Source organism: Prunus dulcis, unplaced genomic scaffold (genome assembly GCF_902201215.1).
Source record: "Prunus dulcis unplaced genomic scaffold, ALMONDv2, whole genome shotgun sequence".
NCBI classification, from domain to species: Eukaryota; Viridiplantae; Streptophyta; class Magnoliopsida; order Rosales; family Rosaceae; genus Prunus; species Prunus dulcis.
The window spans coordinates 17,215-34,118 of record NW_023010079.1 but is presented as its reverse complement, the minus strand read 5'-3'; the positions used below and the strand labels follow the sequence as shown (position 1 = coordinate 34,118).

The following is a 16,904-nucleotide window of genomic DNA, read 5'->3' as shown; positions in this document are numbered from 1 at the left end:
TAGTTGGCATATGCATAAATTTAGTTGTGCCAACCTAGATTACTACATATCATACTTGAAAAATTGTTTTCTATCAAAATCTAAGTATGAAAAATGGACTTTTGAAATACTAATGTTTTCAATGATATTTTTGGCGGTTTATATTCCTTACAACTTAAATAATCAAACACGATTTTATTAGATTTTAGTATAAACATTGACTTATTGATGTATCAATATTGATATAAACTGTATCTTAAATACATAATGTTCATATTCCTTAGCCTGCCATCGGTGGCCTCCCTTTGGTTGATTTTCTTTTCAAGCTTTTGATTTTTAAAATTTTAAAGAATTTAATGCTCTTTTTTTTTTTTCTAAGCGTGTTTTTTTTCCCCCCTAAGTTTTCCGAAGAGTTAGAAACTTATTTTATAGTGAAAATCTTAAATACATAATGTTTTTATGCAAGCAGTTCAGTGTAAATTTGTGACTTCTACTTGTTCCCACTTACAACTACAATTATACAATGGAGAAAGCACAGAAGGCAAAAACAATTAACATCTTATCTCTTCTTTTTTTTCTTTTTTCGTTTTTTTTTTTTTTTTTTTTTTTTTTGCATATAAAAACATCATAAAGACTGTTTGGCATACACTTTATTTAAGCCTATAAAGTTTCTGAACAATACATAAAAGGCGGGGAAAACGCAGAGGAAGAAGAAGAGAGAACTCCAACTCAGAGCTATGTTGACCTTTTAAGCTACAACCTGTATAGCTCACACATAATCACTCAATAATAGGCCTTACTCAAACCAAGAATACATATCAGTTTCCTCTTGCAGGGCAAATTGAAAATTTAATCTTTCTAATTTTCTTGAAAATGTATTTCAAACCTTGGGAAAATCCTTTATACAAAGGAAGCTGCATGAGCCCAAGCACAGGGACAGGAAGAAATGCAACCACGTAAATGAGGGACGTTGTCCATTTCTTTCGGAGATGAATCAATAGCACAATAGTAGCAGTGAAGGTGAGCATGGTGGTTACGAGTGAGAAGAACAGAAGGGTGAACCCTAAATGCAGCCGGAACGGAAGAGAACGGTAAAAGTCTTGGTACTCAAAAGGGGACGTCAGGATAGAGAGAAACGTGACTAAAGAAGCCAATGAGCTGATAAGCGAGACAGTGTCGGTAATGGCGAATGTGACAAAGAAAGTGGAATTCCGGACAAGAGGAAGCCCGTTAGAATCATAACCGCCAGGAGCCGTGTACGCGGCTGCATAGACCACTGTGGCCACCAGAGCCGCCACGGTCGAGCATGACTGAGCAGTCCCTTTCATCCATTCTTGTGCCGACTGAAGAAGCTTTGTATGCTCACTATTGAAGAGCTGCTCCGCTGTCATACCCTTACGGTTGTGGTGCATGGTGTAATGACGTGGCATAATCTTTTGCACACGCTGGCCACAAATAGAAACATTTTTTTTTAATGTTGGAAGATGTTCCCCTAATAATTTTAGAGGCCGAAATGCAATATTACAATTGTACTAATGTAGTAAAATCAAGTCATATAACTCACCACCATCCAACGCAATTCTTCTTGCAATTGTAATGCGGGACCACCTACGCGTTGAGTGCTTGTAGAGTAACATTCCATATAGGCAGCTTGATGCAATAGGGTGTTGCCATCACGGTCAATCTTCATAGCCATTCTTGACGTTACTGATTTGCTCTTTTTCACAAGCTTGAAGATCTCTAGCCGACGATGCTTAATGGCCATGTGAAAAATGTTTTGTTGATTATCTACGTCGTGTGCCTCAACTGATTGAGGGTGCAGTTCAAGCATCTTCTTCACAATTTGTGATATTCCTGTGCTGGTTGCTATAAACAATGGGGTATCATTATGATGAATAGATTTCGTCTCTTCTTCTTCCCCATCATCGTCACCGGAGATAGCATTTTCTTCCTGTGACGGCACCGTGAAAATTGGCACGTCGTTCGTTTTTTTATTTTCCACCCATGAATAGTCCTTCTCCACCAGCAGATGAATGAGTTCCAACAGCGCTTTTTGCTTTTGCATTTCCTCGGACTTCATACGCATTCGTGGCCATCCTACCAGTTATATATGATCATGCATATTCATGAGAGATATTATATTGATGAAGGGAAAGATAAGATTGGTAATACTAAGTCGCAATGACCAGCACATTAAAGAATTTCTCAGATCACTAGTTTTTTTTTTTTTTTTAAAAGATTTATGGGCATGAACATTGGTGTGCGGAAAAGAAGTTTGTTGATAATAATAATTATAAATTGCTCATCTTTTTTTATGGTCACAACGTATCTTAATTATTTGCAATTTGTCTAATTTTTTGTAAAAATAATCTTTGAATGAACAACTAGAAAATAAATTGTTTGGATCGTTGAGGGCAAATTTTTAATGGACCCTACTATGGTCACTCAGACAACGTTATTTAAGGGATCCCTCACATAGTATTTGAGAGACACCTTTAGAGTCCCATACAAATTTTTTTCAATGATCTAAACAATTTATTTTTTTAAGTCTTCTACCATAAATCATCCTTGCAAAACCTTAGGAAAATTGAAAATCATTAAGGCACCTAATTGGGACCAAAAAAATAGATGAACACAATACTTCAAGAAAAGACTATAATAACAACAATCTAATTGAGTGGTCAAATAGTTTTGGATTCAAGTGATTCTTTACAGAGATGATTTTTGGGGAAATATCTAAAAACTAGACGATTTGGATCACTGAAATACAATGCATGGTAAGCCCTACAAGGTTGTTAATTTCTTTAAATAAGCTTACAGAAAGCGTCAATTGAAAGATCCCTCAAATAAACTTGTAGGGTTTATTTTGCATTGTATTGCACTGATATGAATCATCTATTTTTTAGGTATTGCTTCAAAGATCATCTTTGCATATAATCACTTGATTCTGAATTCATTTGACCACTCAATAAAATGGTTGTTCTTTTATTGTTTTCTTGAAACACCATGATTATCTATTTTTTGGGTGTTCACAACTAGATATCTTAATGGTTTCAAATTTTCTCTCCTTTTTTTTTTTTTTTTTTACAAGAATATCTACGAATGAAGACTTGAAAAATAGACGGTTCAAATCCTTGAAATAAAATTCTTCGTAGACCTAAAACATGTCTCTTAATAAAATTATTTGAGAAATCAAAAAAATGGCACACAAATATATATATGGCCCATTTTTGAAGGTTTGATCAATTACTCTTAATCTTCTTTGAACAAGTAGATTGCCAAGGCTGGTTGATCCTGCTCTCCAAGTCATCGTTTTGATTTGGTGGGACCGAATCAATAGTATCATCACCGTTAGAAATGCCTGAATGCATAATAAGGGGAGGACAAAGATCAGCATTCTAATAATCAGAACGGCTTGCATAAATAAAGGTGGCACTACTACAATCCATGGTAATCCTCTTTTAGGCTACATTTAGTACGTATGATTGGATCATTTACAAGATTGAAAGTATGTTAAAGTAAGAAAAGAAGGTAAAGTTGAAGGGTTTTTCATTTTGTGGCGATTAACATATATAAGTTATAAGGTGTTGATATCCCATCATTCTGTGGCGAATTGAAAGGGATAAGTTTTCTAAAGTATGTTGAAGTAAGAAATGAAGATAAAGTTGAAAGATTTTTTCATTTTAGGGATTAAAAGAGATAAAATTAAAAAGTTTTGGTATCCTGCAATTTTGCGGTGAATTGAGAGAGATGTTTTCTTTTTTATTGATCCATCTTTACCTTCAATATATGTTATGGTATGCTCTACAACGATATGAAGTTTGGTTCATGAAATATATTTAAGAATGCTGCTAATTATATCACATTTGCTGACCACATTATTAACAACCTCTGTAATATAGGTAGATCTCATATCCATTGAGGTGATCAACAATGTATTCAGTAAATATGATACACATAACATTATTGTGTATTTAATATTATGTGGATAGAGTAGATCGTACATTTATAAATGAGCCTATTCCATAAGCTTTTGCCTAAATTTCCTTGGAAAGCGGATGGCATTTGGGCTAGCAATTGAAGACTTGTGAATCCATTACTTTTCTTTCTTTCTGCAAGAAATGGGTACTTCTTTTGTAACCAAAGAGCAGTCTCTGCATTGAAGGAAAGCCATGTTAATAAGTTCAGACCCAAAAAAAAAAAATCATGTTAATAATAGTAATAAAATATATTAAATGTTTACTCGTGCCTATAAGTGAAGTGCAGACTTATGCAATTGTCAAATTTGAAGAGAGAGAGAGAGAGAGAGAGAGAGAGAGAGAGAGAGAGAGAGAGAGAGACCAAAGTGGTGGCCAATGACTGCGATATAAAGAATGGATAGTTTATGAGCTTGGAGGTGCGGCTCTATATCCTCCACTTGGGAAACCAAATATTTGACCAACTTTGTGTGGCCGAAAGCAGCAGCCCTGTAGAGTGGTGTCTCTCCCATCTGGTTCTGAATCTCCAACGCAGGTCTATAGCAAGCTTCATCATGCGCACCGTTTCGGTCGAGATCAAGTCTAGCAAGCTCAGCCCTAACTCTGTTATCCAGACGCACCAAGAGTATGGCTGCGTCCAGGTTTCCGGACTCAGCCACCTCATGCAGAGTGGTGTTTCCTTGGCCGTTCTGTATTCTCAGCGCACGGTGCAACTGCGGAGCTTCTTTTATCAGTGAAATCAAAAACTCCAGCACGTCCTTGCGTCCGGTGAAAGCTACGAGGTTAAGTGCAGTGTCGTTGTTCGTCGTCAATGGATCAAGAAGTTCTCTCGGATTATCTCTGTAGTGTTGTTTTAGGCGTTCCCAGTTCTCGTACATGACCCATTGATATGGCCCTTGCGTGTATTTCCGTGCTTTTCCCGCTCTTTCAACCTCATCCATCTCCTCTATCTCTAGCTATATCTTTGACTCTTTATTGCTTTCTTTTATAGCCACGCGCTCTCCCAATCTCGTTCTTTTCTTTCTTTATTTATTTATTTTTAATGGTTTTTTGGTAATAGCATCAGATACCTTGCTTAATGATCAAGTTATCCTTTTGAATCGGATTCCAGCTCAATGCTTTTGAAACCCTGCTCCACACACACCTGCAAAAGTATCATGACGAATCACCTCCGCCTCCACCACCACCGGACCTGACCTACACATCAGCAGCTGCCAGCTGCCCACCTGAAACTTACCCACTTTGGGAATTAGAGGGGTATGGTGCGTTTGAAACTCAAGATGATTCTAGACTGCAATCGACTACTTCTTCTCCCACTACAAAGCTTTACCTATGCGATGCTTTTGTCCGACCGTTGAAGGCGTTCCAGCTGTCGTAGATGGCCCATTGATATCAACCTTTAATTCCCACTACAAAGCTTCACCTCTACGATGCTTTTGTCCGGCCAGTGTTATTAGGAATGGATCACTTATTATAAGTTGTAATTTATTTAATATAAGTTGTGATTTATTTAATCAATTTTCCGATGTGATACTTATTCCCTTTCATTCCACTCCGTGCCTTTCCCTCTCTTTCAACCTTATCTATCTCCTCCATCTCTATATTTTCTGACTTGGTCATTGCTTTATTTTATAGCCGTGGGCCCTCACAATCTATAGCAATATATTTGATATACATTGCTTTTGTTATTCTTCATTTTTAGCATGCACTTAATCAAGGAACAAAGTGACACGTATACCAGCCAAAAATTACACAGTTACGAAATGTTTTGAAGAAATTAAGACCGCAAAAGTAAAATAACGCAAGTTAAAAGAAGCATTAAATAAATTTAAGTTGTTAAAAGGATCCGACAATAACAAGTGAACTACACACTTTTGGAATTCGAAGAGGATCTTAGAAAACAAGGTATGACATAAAATTACAACATATGTGCAAATTATAGATAGAGAATCTTATGCAAACCCGTTCCCATTGTAGAAAGAGCGGCCAAATTCCGCAGAAATTTTTGGAATTTGCATCCAACGGGGTTGGGGCAGTAAGTGATCGGGCTGTAAAAGTCACAAACCCAAAATGAAAAAGCATCCAACGATGCAAAATCTGGATTCAAAAATATTCTGAAACCCACCGGAGTGCTCCAATCATGTCCACAAATATGCAAACATTTGAAGAAAAATGTGAACTTCCCAACATAATTTCACTATCACTAATTAAAAAATAGGATTTATTATTTTAGATTCAACCCATTCGAGACGTAGTGTCTCTTAATTACAATCTCTTTCAAGGGAACACCCTTCGATTCCATCATAAAGAAACAGAACGTGTGTATTTGGTCTTACAGTTGCTACTAAGTCGAACCTCAGGGTGCTTACGTATCTCTTGAGGGAATCAGCCCACTCGTAGTTCAAATAATTGTAATGAATAAATGACTCATTGCGAAGAAAACTTGATTTGAATTGTATTGAGAAGTGTTTGAGTGAATTTAGCTGAATACAATAGGGATTCAATATGGAATTGTGTTTGGGGCAATTTTGTTTGGATTTAAGATTTGGGCGGTTGCATCTAGATTGAGTCTCTAGATTGCCTACATTGACAGGACCCGCCCTAAATTTCCCGAAACCCGAGACAAATCCTGTGGAATTCTAGACATCACCCTGATGCTGAGCCCACTTACTAAAGACCTAGACTTTCTGCCGAAATTTCAACAGAATCTCCCCTGTAAGTTGATCATTTCCCAAATTTTTCAACTTGCATAAAACACATTTAATATTCCAACAGGCAGCACGCACAATATAATTTCATGCAATTCACATAAACTGCCTTCGGCCTTCCAATAATTCTCAACAAACACCAAGCACGCTATCAAATCAATTCATACCTTAAACAAGGCAAACAATAAATTCAAATATGAATTATGAATACTAAATACAACATACATCATTTAACTTTTCCAATTCCAACATACGAGGTTTTAACCTCCTAACACAATCACATCTATGTCCGCGGCTGCACCTAATAACCTTATGCTGCCTACGTACCCTCACTGAGGGATCAAGCCACACTTAGTTCCTTCCACTAAAACCCGATTCCAAGCACATACAGTTATTCATATAATCTCCCCATACGCCGGTACTACCAACGCCAAGTATGGGGTCTGTCTCAACGCCGGAAAATCCTACGCCACACGAGACCTCAACATCATATCACAATATCTCCCCATACGCCGGTACTACCAACCTCATGTATGGGGTCTGTCAACACGCCGGATAACTTACGCCACGTGCGACCTCAACATATTATCACATAATCTCCCCATACACCGATACTACCAATGCCACGTATGGGGTCTGTCCGCACGCTAGATAACCTACGCCACGTAGGACCTAACAATCATAGGGTGGTACTTAAGGTAGTGCGTGTATCACTTCAAACTGATATTCTAAACTCTTTTTATACCTTTAAAAATATATATATAACTATATATAATAACCTCTAATAGCATCCGATAATCCTCGAATGCAAAACAAGAAATTAATATCCTAATCCTACATCATCAACAAAACTCATCAATGCTCAAGACCTGTCACTAGGGTCATTATAATCCTCCTAGGAAGGAAACACTACCTCAGAAGACTCACAGTCAACCAAGGGTGAAACTACCCAACTAGGTCAAACGGGCCCACAGGGCCCACGACCTCCAAATTCCGATCCGAAAGTTCCTATGTGTTCTACAAGGTATAGGATACTCGTCCTGCAAGTTTGGTCTAGATCAGGCCGTCAAATAGCTCACAATTGCACGATCTGACGGTTAATATAAACATAAACTTTAAATTATTAAATCGGAACATTCGGGGCTCCGATTCACGATCCGTGAATTCCTACATGATCCTAGAAATGCCTAGATTAAGTATATTAAATTTAAAACCATCCAACACTCCCAACCTATCGAACCCGGATAATGCGCAATATGCAATATCCGTTCGAGACTCAAACGGTAACCAAATGGGAATCCGTGCATACCTACATGCTCAAGACAACAAAGGGATCGCATCAGGACACAATGCCCCATTTCTACAGTGTCCACGCACTGCCACACGCGCCGGCAGCGCGTGAGTATCCAAAGCGATTATGCTTCACCAGAAAAATCTCAAAACCACGGCTCAAGGTTCCTACCCTAGGTATAATACCCTATTTGAAACCATTTTGTTCTTGGACCTACCCCAAAAACTGACCGAAAGTGGCCGAAATCGCGATCCCAAAACCTACGTTCAGAATCAATGCAATCCTACCCAACCATTAGCTAGATTATGAAGAATGAATGAATTTCCATACCTTGATCGTCAAAAAAGGCGGCCGGAGGAGAGAGATTGGAGCCGATGAAGTTTGAGTGAAAATCTGCCTGAAAATCACATTTTTCAGCAGCTGGAGCGGCAGCCGATGTCTGGGAAGGGCCGGGTAGTGACGCCGGGGCTGAGCCGGTCCTTTTGGCATCGGTCCCGTCCGCAGCCGTGGCCGGTGGCCAGAGAGAGAAGAGAGAAGGGCTGCCGTGGCAAAGGGAGGAGAGAGAGAGAGAGAGAGAGAGAGAGATGAGGGCTTTTCTGACTTTTATCAAACCCTTTTTGCAATATTTACGATCATGCCACTGACGGTATTTTGATCGTATCTCTCTCGTTACAACTCCAATTGGAGCCCACTACGTGTCTACGGACTCATCTCGCCGTACTCTACACAACAGTACAGTGGAAATTCTCAAATTCCTTCCCGGTCAAAAAGTCAACTTAAAACCAAATAAAATATTCTAGAGGAAAAAATGGTCTTTTATCTGAATAAATTAATATTTACCTATTTATTTAGGACTGGGTCGTTACATACATACCATTTTGAAGGGATCAAACCAACATAGTTCGAAATTGCAATGAGTGAATGACTCATTGCTCTTGCATAAAGTGTTTGGGCGAATTTGGTTAGGATAAACCAAGGATTCAAATTTGGTTGTGGTTACATCTAGTGAGATGCTAGACTACCTACATACCCTTGACTGGATCAAACCGACATAGTTCCAAAATTTAGAAATTAATGGGTAAGAGAGGCCTACTAATTAAGAATTTGTGTTTGAGATATTTGAATTTGATTTTATTGAAATTTGTATAGGTAGATCACCCATGAGAAAATTTGGAATGGTTTTGTACCATTTTTATTGTCAATGTCAAAGAAAAATTATTGAGCTATTTTGATGATCCCACTAACTCAATTCAATCATTGACACTTGTATTTTTCCTCAAGCATGATTTTGAGGATTTGAGATTAATGGGCTCTTGTGATGAACAAACCCATTAATCCATATTGATGCTCCCTTCATATCTTTTGGGAATGGGCTTGAATGCTCGGAACATGACCCAGCAGTGGAATTTGGAAGAGCAAGGCAGCACGAACTCCTTGTGGGTTTAGGCCTACTGCATACCCTCACTCATATCTTGATTTGAGTGTGGAATTAGACTAGTGCTTTTTGAACCACCTCACTTTGGATTGATATCTTTTTAGCCTTTAGACTGCACTTAACCACTTCATAATTCAATATTGGTGCTGACAGTAAGGTCTGAGAGGCTTGACATTGCCCTTTGGTTCTTAGAACAGCCATGGCGATTTACCCCCACCTCTTTTTCTTTATTGGGGCTTCATCCTCTGTAGAGAGTGCGTTTGACCCCAAAATGGATCAATCATCTGCAGAATTTGGTTCATGGGTTTTATACCCAAGCACGAAGGACTACAAGAGAGGAGCTTTGTTGCATATGCAACATGTACAGAGCAGAGGTGTTGAGCCTCATTTTTGTATCTCTGCAGCCTCATGGCTACTCCTCTGTCTCCTCCCTTTCTGTAAATATTCTGCAGCAACCTCCCATTTCTTTTCCTCCCCCCAAATGGATTAATCATCCATATAATTTGGTTTGTGGGTTTTATACCCAAGAATCCAATTGAAATGGACCGATCACAGACTTCTCAATCATTTCCAAATGATCCTTCAAAGTATACATACAGTCTCTGGGCTTTGGGCTTCTTCCAATTCCCAAGAGGTCGACACCAAACAACCTATAATTATGGTTCACACGTTCAGAAAGATTTGGAAACACTGTTTCTGTCCAAAATGAGGAAGAAGAAAGAAACCCATGCAAGAATATCACATTCTCGACTGGCTTTCCTCTGCAATCCTGATCAGTGATGGCTGTCAAATATGAAATGGCAACGATATCAGTGATTATCTTATGCCACATTAGATAGCACCAAACAATCTAAATCAGACAAATGAAAACACAAAGTCAATATTTCTTGTCCTCCATACTCTCTCAGCGACTAAATGAAAGTCTAAAACCACCCAAATCTACAATTAGAATGTAAATGGGATGCATTTTCAAAATACCTTGCGAGGGCTCCCTAACAACAAAGTGAAGCTTCTGATCACAATCATTCATCCATGAAAGACAAGACTCACATCCACAATCAGACCACCTATTGACAACTGCTCCACCACCAATTTTCCTGGATTTTTTGGCAAATCCAAGAAAACCCATTTCCCTGAAAGCATTTTTCCTCTGATATAGAGTCTCTGAAAGCTCACCTTCTCCATGACCACCCACATTCCTCACCTGCTCTTCCTTGCTTGCACAGTAACAAGAGGAGGCCTGCCCTTCAAAGAGCTCATCAATATATCTATACAGGATGCAGAGAAAGTTGTCAAGAAAGTCAAGGATGAGGAAGACAATGAAACTCAAGGCAGAGATGAGAATTGTCGTCGGCTTTCTCCAATTTTCCGAGAAAATTTGAGGAGACATGTGAAGAAATCAGGAGGACAGTTGGAGAAACTACCAGCTAACAGGGATTGGGGATATGAAAAAGACATGGCTGTTGCTTGTTCGAATTTAATCGGATGTTCTCGAAAGGACCATAAATTGTTAATGCTCGCCATTTGGTAAATGTCGACCAACTTCGGATTAATGAGACTTTTACTTTTTGGGAAATAGGCGGCTTTTGGCCCCACCTTGACTAAACATTCAAATGACCTCTTTTTTAAAGCCTCTAAAATTGGAGAAAAACTTTCCTGGCACGGGGATGCCTGGTCAGTTTTTCACCCGATTATCCCAAGCCAGTAGGATACTGCCACATGCCAATCTTTTTTAAAAACTTTTAATAATATATTTTAATCAATAAAAGCAACCAAAACGTAAAATTTCTCTATCATACCATCTCTACAATTAATTTTACTAACCAATTAATTTTTTTTTTCTTTCCCAAACTCAGTTAATGTTTTACATTCTTTTCTTTTTTTGCCATTCCTCTTGCGTCTCTTATGCAAAAACCTTCCATTTGTTCAAAATCGTTCCTGTCTCTGTTCAATCCCTCTCCTTCCTCTCTTCTGTCCATAGATTTTTTATTTTTTTAACGAAGTGGTTTATTTTAGGGAGACTTTGGAAAAAACCAAAGGAGAGAGAAAATTTTTAAAAGAAGCCAAAATGGACAAAATTGCCCTTATTTATTTTTTGATTTCTTAAAGAATCCTTTACATTTGCATGTCTTTGGTTTGAAAGTTAAGAGGTTTTTCTGTCTTTTTTGAAAATACTTTAGCTTTTTCCAAAAGTGAAAGTTTTTTTATGGGCAAAACCTAAATTTACTTTTATTTTATTGCTACAAACTAATGACTTTAAAAATAAAATAAAATAATGAAGTAATGCTAATAAAATTTAGTTTGCTGTACAATTTTGTTTCTGGTATTAATAACTCAAAGAAGAAGTTTTTTTTTTTTTTTTTTCGGCCTGACATCAATAACTCAAAGAAGAAATATGTTAAATTTCTTTGATCAAGTGTAACAGGGGTAACTTGCATGAATGGATTTATAATTGACTAATCCTTCTTCAAATAACACATTAAGGAAGAGCACAAACTTAATCTCATGTATGAAAGTAGTCTTTTGGCCAAATAGTGCAACAAAAAGGAAAAGGAATCATTCCCTTGTATAAAAGTGTAATCTCGGCCAAATAACATAACAAAAAGAAAATGAGAACACTACGTCACATCTACAAAAATGTAATTTTGCTTAAAATACCACCAATTTTATAATTTTTTGTCAAAATACCACCCTTCCCCAAAATTTTTAAAACTACCACTTATAAATACATTTTTATTGTAAACTGATTGCACCCATATCACTTTTTCAGAAATTGGGTTCTCGCTCAAACTCTCTTGGCTCTGTCTCTCTCTTTAGCCTGGCTCTCTCTCTCTCTCTCTCTCTCCGACATAGTCATCTTCCTCCCTCAGCCATCCAAGCTTAACTCCACAGTTCACATCCACGAGGTACTGTTCACGTTCTTTTTCTTAGAAATTTGGGGTTTTTGTGAATTTGGTTTATGGTGTATGGATTTGTATGAAATTGGTTTAGGGGTTTCTTCCAAATTGGTTTGATAGGAAGGTGATGTTGTTGCTGCCGCTGACATACTATTTTTCCTGGGTTGTGGTTGGTGGGTGTTACTGCGAATGCTTACAAGGTTGCTGATTCTCCTTCTAAGGTCTCTCTTTCTCTCTATTTCTTCAAATTCTAAGGTTTTTTTTTTTTTTTTTTTTCCGGGGTTACTTTTTTTGATTTCTTTTGCTAATTGTAATTGGGCCTTTGTTGCAGAGGTGGATTTGTTTTGTGCCCAAAAGATTGTGACTTTGTTGAAAGTTCGTAAATGGAAAAGGCAGCTGCCCCCTGCGGCTTGGAACGCTCAATTCGGAGGTATTATGCCTTGAATTTTTACAAAAGAAGAATTGGAACTACCCTATAGAAGGCAAAACAAAAATATATAAGAGGAAAAAAGGAGAAAATTTATCTAATTTCCCTTTTTTTTAGTTGTATTTTTTTTTTCTCGGTCCTTTTTTTGGGGGGGGGTGGTGTTCAGGATGCAGGGTCGATCTAGTTGGTTTACATTGATGTAGTTCCAATATGTAAAGATGGAGTTTATATATATATATATATATATATATATATATATGTACATGATATAGAGTCAATTTTAGACCTTGTTAATGGTGTTAGCCTGTTAGGCTTGTGGGAGATTCATTTTGTTTTCTTTCATTTTCTATAAATGATTCTGATTATTTACAACGTTGGACAGACTTCCCTACATCATTTTTGTTGTTGGTGGGGGGGGAGGGGGGGAGGAGACACCCTGTTTCGTTACAGGGTTTATTGACTGCATTCTTCCTTGTTCTGGAAGACCTCCTCAGTTCCATTGAGCCGACAAACCTTATGAAGTTGAATGTGAAGTGTTACCTTGCATCTACATGTTTCATCTTTTAACTTTATTTTCATGTTTCACACTGATGCTTGTAGTTATTTCTAGTTTTGCATACAGATTAGCAAATAGGTTATGCATTTACTGTTTAGTCATCTAATGATTTGATATCTAATATTTAGGCATGTGGGAATTTATAGATGTACCGATTATGCATACATATAGGTTTTGTGCTTGTATTAGGAAGTTAGATTCTTGTGGTTCCTCTTCAATGGCATGAATTTAAATTGTTGTGCTTCATGATTAGGGTCTGAAGAACAACCATGTAGTAAGAAAGTTGGAGAAGCATCAACAGATTTGCACCATTGACCAACATATTGAAGGGCAATTTGGTGGTGGTTGTCTGTTGGCTTGTATTATAGCATGGGTTCGTCCGAGTGCTTAACGGTGTTTATCTGTTTGCATCTCATGCCTTAACTCCCTCAGTTTTCTCGAGCAGCTGTCAGATTGTTTGAAAATAATTGTCTACTTTTAATTTGTTGAAGACTCACCTTGTTATATGTTCATTGCCTTACATGGCACATAAACTGTTTCCATTTTGAAGTTGAACTATTTCGTACACCTCCATATATAAACATAGTTGCTCTTTATGGACATATAACAGTTTACTTGTTTGAAACGATGTGTTCGTTTCCACTGAATTCTACTCATTTTTGTATCCATTGTTAACATTTAGTCTCTGTGGTTTTCTTTGCAATTTATGTGATATAGGTATATTTCATTTCCTGCACTGGGAATCTGTTAGTTGAATTAGTGAAGCATACAGCTTTCTTAAGATTTGTCAAATTAGTTTTGACTTTGTTCCTTCTAAATAATTTATGTAGCAATTCTACTTTTCTGCTTAGCATTCTGTTGTTATTGAAATTTGAAACCTCATAATGTTTAGAAAGGGGTAAGATATACTTTACCCCCATGAACAAATGTGGAAAATCACTTAACATGCTTCCACTACAATATTAGAAAAATAAGTCCCTCGTTTGTTTAGAATTTTTCATTAATAGCTATTATGTCAGTATATTTACCATTAGTACAGTTTTAGGGCCAAGTTCGTATGAGCAGATGACTAATTTGAAATATGTAATCAATCATTTTGCCCTCTGAATCAATCTTTGAAACATTGGTGTGGTGATTAATAGATGCGCAGATGTGCAATACGCAGTGTGTATGTACAAATAAATGTGCAGATTCGTTTGTTTACTTCCATGTGTTAGAAATCTTGGTAATTTAACAGTTTTATCACAGAAGAATGAAGGTTTGGAATGCATAGAAGCCTGCAATATACACCAAGTGTAGAGATGGTTGCCAAATATCATGTTGAGCACTATGACCCGTGCAAAGTTAAACTGCATACATTAGTTTACTAGTTGTTCTTTATCTTTTTGAAGATTCATTAGTTGTTCCAAAAATTAGTTATCCCTATTAGATCACATAATGTTTGAACTAATGGTCATCAACGCTAAGCTGGTGATACGTTGGTGATATAGTGGTAATACAGAAGCGATAAATGGGTGCTAGAAATTGTTGTTTCTGTTTATTTTGGACTTCTTCTTTTGTTTCATTTCATTTACTTAGCTTTAATAATTGGATGATTACGAGATGAATTTGTGTCAAGTATTAACATAACAATTACATATATGAAGATTTAGACGAACAACATATCGTATCACCAAACATAATCAAACCACCAAATGTAATCATCCTTTTCTTCAACCCATGACGAAGCATTTGCATATTTATTCATACCTTCCTTTTTTGGTAAATTATTTTTTAGTTGTTATTATTTTTTAAAATAATTTCTTACAATGTCTTACGATGCAATTATAATGCACCTGACTGCCTGTTTTTGAAAGGCACGTTGTTTCTTTCTCGTCGTCGTCTTTTTTTTGAATGAAGTAGGGCCTAAACCGTAAACCCATTGATGAGTCATAGTCAATATACATACAATATAATGGCAATATTAGGCCAATATACATACACTAGAGAGGCAATATTAGGGCAATATAACGGCAATACAACAGCAATAACATCACAATATAATGGGGTGGCAATATGCATACAATATGTGTGCAATACAAAGGCAATATTAGTACAATACGCATGCAATAGGACAGCAATATTAAGTCAATCTACATACAATACACACACATCCATTACATAGTCAACCAATCTTTACTCTATTACAAACATACTTCCTACCTATAATTATAAATAATGGAGAGCTCACAAATTCTACTAATTTGATCTTAACTTCACCAATTTGTTCTTCGGTGTATGAGTTAGCTCTCTCTTCTTGCACATTTTTCAAGCTGTTCTATTCTCCTCCCGTGTAGCAATATCAGCAACAACAAGTTATCTATAGATCTGAAATCATAACTGGAGATGATTCTCAATTAACAAAGAGGAAAACCATTTTCTTTTATAACTTTGGTTCTGAAAGATATAACAAAATGCAAAGACCTTTGCTTTTGAAAAAGAGCAAAAGTTTGTCAACCAATTCATGATAAAAAGAGAAGAAACTAGTGAACCTAACCAGAGAAATGATAACCTGCAAGACCAACTCCAATACTTTAACCACAGCATTAATACTTGAGATTTTCTTCTCATGGATTATGATTAGAGGATTTTCCAATTCCTATCAGCACATACACAAGTTTGAAGATAATCAGCATCAATCAAAAAGGGACTTGAGGTGCTACTAACTTTAACAAGTAGCCCTCTAACAGTTTCAAGACATAGTCATCGCTGAATCAAACCAAAACTTACACATTTCTGATTGTTCTGGTTGGTGATAAAATAAGGGGATATGTAGCCCTTGTCTAGCTTCTTTCCCTTAACAACCTCCAACTCATTGTCCAATGTTTTCCCATCCTGCAGAAATTAACATAGTGTGAAGCTTACATGTTTTGGGTATCATTTGGGAATAAAAAAACTAAAATAAAATTATTTGCCCTCCAATATATTTCTGTAAAAATTTCATAAGATCCATACATACCTCACTTTAAAACAACAATAAAAAGAAGCTGTTATCATCCAGATTTCAGCCCTTGCAATATGGTAACTACACTAATATGCCAATGACATATCGGCTGACTAGAAACAGACATAGGCAAATAAAGTCACATACCCATCAGCACAGCCACTATCTAGGTCGTGATGAGATACAAGCCAATAGACGACCACCACCAAATTACTCTTTAATATGTTGGTCGAGGGTGCAAATCTGTTGACGTTTCTTCAACTTTCTTACTACATGGTTGTTCTTCAGACCCTAATCATGAAGCACAACAATTTAAATTCATGCCATTGAAGAGGAACCACAAGAATCTAACTTCCTAATACAAGCACAAAACCTATATGTATGCAAAAGAAATCAAAAAAAAGTAACCCAAAAAAAAAAAAAAAAAAAACCTTAGAATTTGAAGAAATAGAGAGAAAGAGAGACCTTAGAAGGAGAATCAGCAACCTTGTAAGCATTCGCAGTAACACCCACCAACCACAACCCAGGAAAAATAGTCTGTCAGCGACAGCAACAACAACATCACCTTCCTATCAAACCAATTTGGAAGAAACCCCTAAACCAATTTCAAACAAATCCATACATCATAAACCAAATTCACAAAAACCCCAA

General features: G+C 36.9%; 1 protein-coding gene, 2 long non-coding RNA genes and 1 pseudogene across 3 annotated transcripts; 1 reads left to right on the top strand and 3 right to left on the bottom strand.

Moving 5' to 3' along the window:
* Positions 1–837: 837 nt before the first annotated feature.
* Positions 838–4,897, bottom strand: LOC117612809 (annotated as a pseudogene).
* A 5,010-nt stretch (positions 4,898–9,907) lies between these two features.
* Positions 9,908–10,827, bottom strand: LOC117612813 (probable lysophospholipase BODYGUARD 4). Its single transcript, XM_034341454.1, has 2 exons — positions 10,369–10,827; positions 9,908–10,173 (listed from the first exon to the last, which is right to left on the bottom strand). The coding sequence occupies exons 1-2, from the start codon at positions 10,778–10,780 to the stop codon at positions 9,908–9,910; spliced, it is 678 nt and encodes a 225-aa protein (XP_034197345.1). The 5' UTR covers positions 10,781–10,827.
* A 1,612-nt stretch (positions 10,828–12,439) lies between these two features.
* On the top strand, positions 12,440–13,703 carry LOC117612812. The gene is made up of 3 exons (XR_004583572.1): positions 12,440–12,508; positions 12,619–12,717; positions 13,524–13,703. It is a non-coding gene; the product is annotated as an uncharacterized LOC117612812 (long non-coding RNA).
* Positions 13,704–15,405: 1,702 nt separating this feature from the next.
* LOC117612811 lies at positions 15,406–16,471 on the bottom strand. The gene is made up of 4 exons (XR_004583571.1): positions 16,401–16,471; positions 16,040–16,144; positions 15,822–15,908; positions 15,406–15,649 (listed from the first exon to the last, which is right to left on the bottom strand). It is a non-coding gene; the product is annotated as an uncharacterized LOC117612811 (long non-coding RNA).
* Positions 16,472–16,904: the final 433 nt, after the last annotated feature.